The following is a 4,726-nucleotide window of genomic DNA, read 5'->3' as shown; positions in this document are numbered from 1 at the left end:
ATTAGGTTCTGGTCAGTAATTTTTAAAATACTGAAATCCTGTTCATTAAAATCTCTTCATTAAAATAGATTTTTCTTCCCTTAGAAAAAGAATTCAAAACTTTTTAGGGCCTAACTTTAAAAAACAACATGCTGTAGCTGATTTATTTTGGTTGTTGTTTTTAGGGATGTAAAAAATATTACCACTGCAACTAACAAGGGCTATGAATGACACATTATTGCCAGTGTTCTAAAAAATCAGAACAAAACTAATTTATTGTAGTTCTGTCTTCATTATACACATGTTGGTGAGTTAAACACAACAAAAGTATTTTGTCTTTTAAAAGTGTCTACTAAAGATAATAAAAAGAATAAGGTAAAATTAACATGTAGTTTGTTACATTAAAAAATCTGATATACATATTTCTATTGCCTGTTAGCTTGTTCTAAGCCTCTGTAACTATTACAAAAAAAGAAAAGTCATTATTCAAAGGCAAAACATTCAATTCAGTTGATACAACATTACAGTACAGTCAACTAACATCATTCAACAAAGGTAACAAGTCTAGCCTTAGCTTCGAAAAGTCTGTAGACCAGATTGTTCAATGCCGCTTCAGAACTGTATGTTAGCTTTTTGTAGGACATGGTAATTTCTACTGATGGCTTCAGAAGAAGGGGTCATGCTACTGGTAAAAGCAGAGGGGAACCCCAACCTGTCATTAATCGTTTTATTGAGCATTATAGTTAAAACAGCATTATTGAGTTTAGCACAACAACTAAAATAAAATAATAATAATATAATAATCATAATAATGATAAGAATAAAAACCAAACATCGACTGGAAGCCTAGAAAAGCCACCAGCCGTGTCAAACCCTTGCGATACGCTATACTAAAAAAATTTGAAATATCCATCCGTCCTCTCCACTCTGCCACAGACTAGCAAAGTCAAAAATACAAAAGTCTTCAACGTGTTACTTTTGCAGAATAAAGCAAAAACGTCTTTGTGCTCCTTACTACCAGAAGCAAAATATCCGCTGAGTTACCACATATAATAGCTTCTGGATGTGTCGACCTGGGTAGGCTTGGTATCTGCAGAACCATCTTTGTCTTTCTCGCTGTCCGCTTCCCAGAGGTTAATGAGTGGTGGGTATAGCTCATTGAGTGGGATCGAAGAGGTTTTTTGCATATACTTTTTTAATGAATGGTGGTAGTTTTTCCTCTTAAATCTTTTGGCAATGTACACAGCAATAGATGCAAGGCTGATGACAGCAAACATGGACCCCATTACTGCAGCAAGGGCTGTACTGGTTTCTTGATCAGAAATGTCTAGTGCGAAAGCGGCGTTTTTGGTTGTGACATTAACACATGACTTCTGAGTCTGCTGATGAATGTTGGAAACTGTGAGACACACTTCATAATCTGTGGAAGGCTGCAGATGTGTGAGGTTATACTCGTGAACATCGACTGGAACCCTGGCAGTATATGTTATGTGGGGGTTATCAATCTTCATAGTGGCGGATGACCATTTTAAGTTTGATGTCATGACATTGGAATTAACTTTCCAGGACACTAAAATGGAATGAGATTCCGTCTGCTTGACATATATTTTCAGCACCTGGGTACCATCCAGAAGGGTTCCGTTAACCTTAATGGTAGCCACTTGAGTGTCTGCTCCTTCCACATTTTGGGCGACACATGTGTATCTTCCTGAGTCTTCGATTTGTATGTTACGTATTTCCAAGGTACCTTCACTACTTAGCTTGTACTTATCTGAAAGAGTTTCCATAGTTATCTTATTTCCAAGGGGAGTGACCCAGTAAATTTCAGGTTCTGGCTCAGCCATGGCCCGGCAGTCTAGGAAAACTGTAGTTCCGACATCCATGTTTAAGTGATTTGGGAATGTGTCATGAGAAATCATCGGGAGGCACTGTTCACTCGAGTCCTGGGTTAAAACTTCCTTCACCTGCTGCCCTCGATATTCCGGCGGCATGGCACAGAACATGGACAAGGGCTCCATGAAGCGGATGTTCGTCTTGTTGGAGTTGATCCAGTGGATGACACAGTCACACCTCAGGGGATTGCTGTGGATGCTGATCTCACGCAGATTGGGCAGGGATTCCACTGTCTTTTGGTAAACAGCATTCAAGGCATTGTTGTTTAGCATCAAACTTTCCAGGGCAGGAACACTTCGGAAAGCCAAGCGGTGAATGTATGAGAGTTTGGGATTATTGGTGGCTTCTAGCTTTGTGAGTTCAGGCAAGTTATCCAGAGCATAACGGTCCACAGAAACGAGTTCCCCCATATTGTTGATTCCCAGTTCTTTTAACCGAAGCATATTTTTGAAGTCCCCTTCTTGGATTTTGTGGATGGGGTTTTTGTTGAGGTCTAAGAATTTCAAATTTGGAACTTTTTGCAGGGCGAGTTGAGGAACTTTGACCAATTTGTTGTCGTAAAAAGACAAGCTCTCAAGGCTATCCAGGCCCACCAAGGCATTTCCCGGAATATCAGTGAGGTACATTCCTGCCAAGACCAAGCTCCTCAAATTTGAGAGTGGCTTGAAGTTCATATCCAGAATCCCAATCACAGGGTTCTCCCCAATCATGAGAATTTCCAGGTTAGGTGTCGAATCAAACCAGCGGCTGTCAATAACTTTCAATTTGTTGGAGTTTAGGTGGAGCCTTAAAAGATTTTTTAAGCCTGAAAAAGCATTAGCAGAAATAGTGCTAATCTGGTTATGGTTGATGTAGAGTTCTTGCAGGTTGCTGAGGTCTTGCAGACAGTAATCAGTCATCTCCATAATCTGATTTTCCTCTAAATGTAGAGTCGTGAGCTGGGTCAGGTTTGCCAGCCCTACCTCCTTAATATTTGTGAAGTTGTTTTGGGAGAAATCTAGCTCAGTCAGGTTGAAAAGCTGTTGAAGCTCATCCACAGTCTTTGCAATGTTATTGCTCTGTAGGAGAAGCACTTGAGTGTCACTGGAAAGGTTGCTAGGAATCCTTGTTAAGCGGAGATCATTGCAATCAACTGTGGTGGCTTCTCTGTATGTTGACTGTGGGGTAAACCAGGGCCTAATTTCACAGACACAAAGGTGGGGACACTCACTATTCTGTATGGAAGACTCAGTCAGTGAAGTCATTAGCAATCCCAGCACCAATCGGCAAGCTGTTGAAGCAAAGCTAATCCTAGCCATGCTGGCTCACTAAGCAAGTTCAACCCCTGCCACTTGTTAAGTTTTAACAAGAAGTGAACCCTGTATAGTGATGTGTAGGACAGCAAGCAGGGAATGCAAACATTCAAGCTAAGTCTTGGTTGAAATGTGTAGAATGCCAGTGTCGGAAGGGCTGGTTTTCTGGAGTTTTCAAACAGCAGGAAGCAATTTGAAGTCTTTGAACTGTGTTTTTCAGTTCCAGGCGTGTACACAGAGCTCTGTGGCATGAGTTACTTCAGCCAAATTGATGTCTGGAGATGTGCCTGAAAATTAGATTAGGACAGACGTTATTTTTCTTCCTCATACTTTCTACATTATAGCCTTGCTTTTGTTTACTAAAAAGGCATAATCACTCACAAATCTAATAACAGAATGTTCAAAATCTATTCAAAACAACTAAACACGCTTTTAAATTTCAGAGCACTCTTATTATATCCCACTTACTACATTGAAATTCATTTTAGAGTTCCTTCAGTTCTACAATTACATTGGGATTGCTTGTACTACTTGGTAAAATTATTACACACACACTTATGCACACAAACACACTCTCACACACACACTGTCTCTCTCACACACCACACACATATACTCATGTGCACACACACACAATCAATAGGAACACGCAGAAAAGCCCACCACTGCCATTTCCTTAAACACAAAGATGATTTTAGAAATTACATAAATTTAAGCTTCTTTTAATGGCTCAAAAAAACCTGAAAAAGTTATTCCTAGTAAAAAAATGTGAACGGCAGTTTATTAAAGACTCAAAGTTCATTTTTAGTTATTTGCCTTTTAAGTAATACCTCATTTGTTTTTTTTAAATTATTTTTATTTTTTTATTATACTTCAGGTGAAGGCTTACAGAACAAATACTTTCTCATGAAACAGTAGTACACATATTGTTTTATGACATTGGTAAACAACCCCACAACATGTCAACCCTCTCCCTTCTCGACCTTTTTTTTTTTGTTGTTTGGGTGAAAATATACATAGCCAAAGATACACCACTTCAAAAATTTCTACATGCACAGTTTAGTGACACAGACTACACTCTTCCAATTGTGCTGCTATTCTCAATTTAGATGAAGGCTTAAAGAACAAAATAGTTTCTCATTTAACAATACACATGTTGCCCTATGACAATGGTTAACAACCTCACAACGCATCAACACTATCCTTACTCAACCTCGGGTTCCCTATCACCAGCTTTCCTGTCTCCTTCTGCCTTCTGGCCCTTGTCCCTGGACTGCTGTGCCTCATTAGTCCCGTTTGGTTTTATGGGGCTGTCCACTCCACGCCTGAACGGTGAACCTCGGAAGTGACTTCACCACTGAGCTAAAAGGGTGTCTGGGGGCCATAATCTTGGGGTTTCTCCAGTCTCCCATAGGCCAGTAAATCTGGTCTTTTTTTTGTGAGTTAGAATTTTGTTCTACATCCTTCTCCAGCTCTATCCAGAACCCTCTGTTGTGATCCTGGTCAGACCAGTCAGTGGCGGTAGCCGGGCACCATCTAGCTGTACTGGACTCAGTCTGGTG

The 4,726-nt window shown here is 40.0% G+C and overlaps 1 protein-coding gene across 1 annotated transcript; it reads right to left on the bottom strand.

Moving 5' to 3' along the window:
* Positions 1-229: 229 nt before the first annotated feature.
* On the bottom strand, positions 230-3,516 carry LRRN1 (leucine rich repeat neuronal 1). The gene has a single exon (XM_004368281.3). The coding sequence runs from the start codon at positions 3,168-3,170 to the stop codon at positions 1,020-1,022; it is 2,151 nt and encodes a 716-aa protein (XP_004368338.1). The 5' UTR covers positions 3,171-3,516; the 3' UTR covers positions 230-1,019.
* Between the last annotated feature and the right edge of the window lie 1,210 nt (positions 3,517-4,726).

The sequence above is a fragment of the Trichechus manatus genome, unplaced genomic scaffold (genome assembly GCF_000243295.1).
Source record: "Trichechus manatus latirostris isolate Lorelei unplaced genomic scaffold, TriManLat1.0 scaffold00001, whole genome shotgun sequence".
Classification (NCBI taxonomy): domain Eukaryota; kingdom Metazoa; phylum Chordata; class Mammalia; order Sirenia; family Trichechidae; genus Trichechus; species Trichechus manatus.
The sequence above is the reverse complement of the archived record's forward strand: the minus strand, read 5'-3'. Positions and strand labels throughout refer to the sequence as shown.

Excerpts from the sequence above, each read along its gene's own strand:
- LRRN1 (XM_004368281.3), bottom strand. The coding sequence starts at position 3,170 with ATGGCTAGGATTAGCTTTGCTTCAACAGCTTGCCGATTGGTGCTGGGA.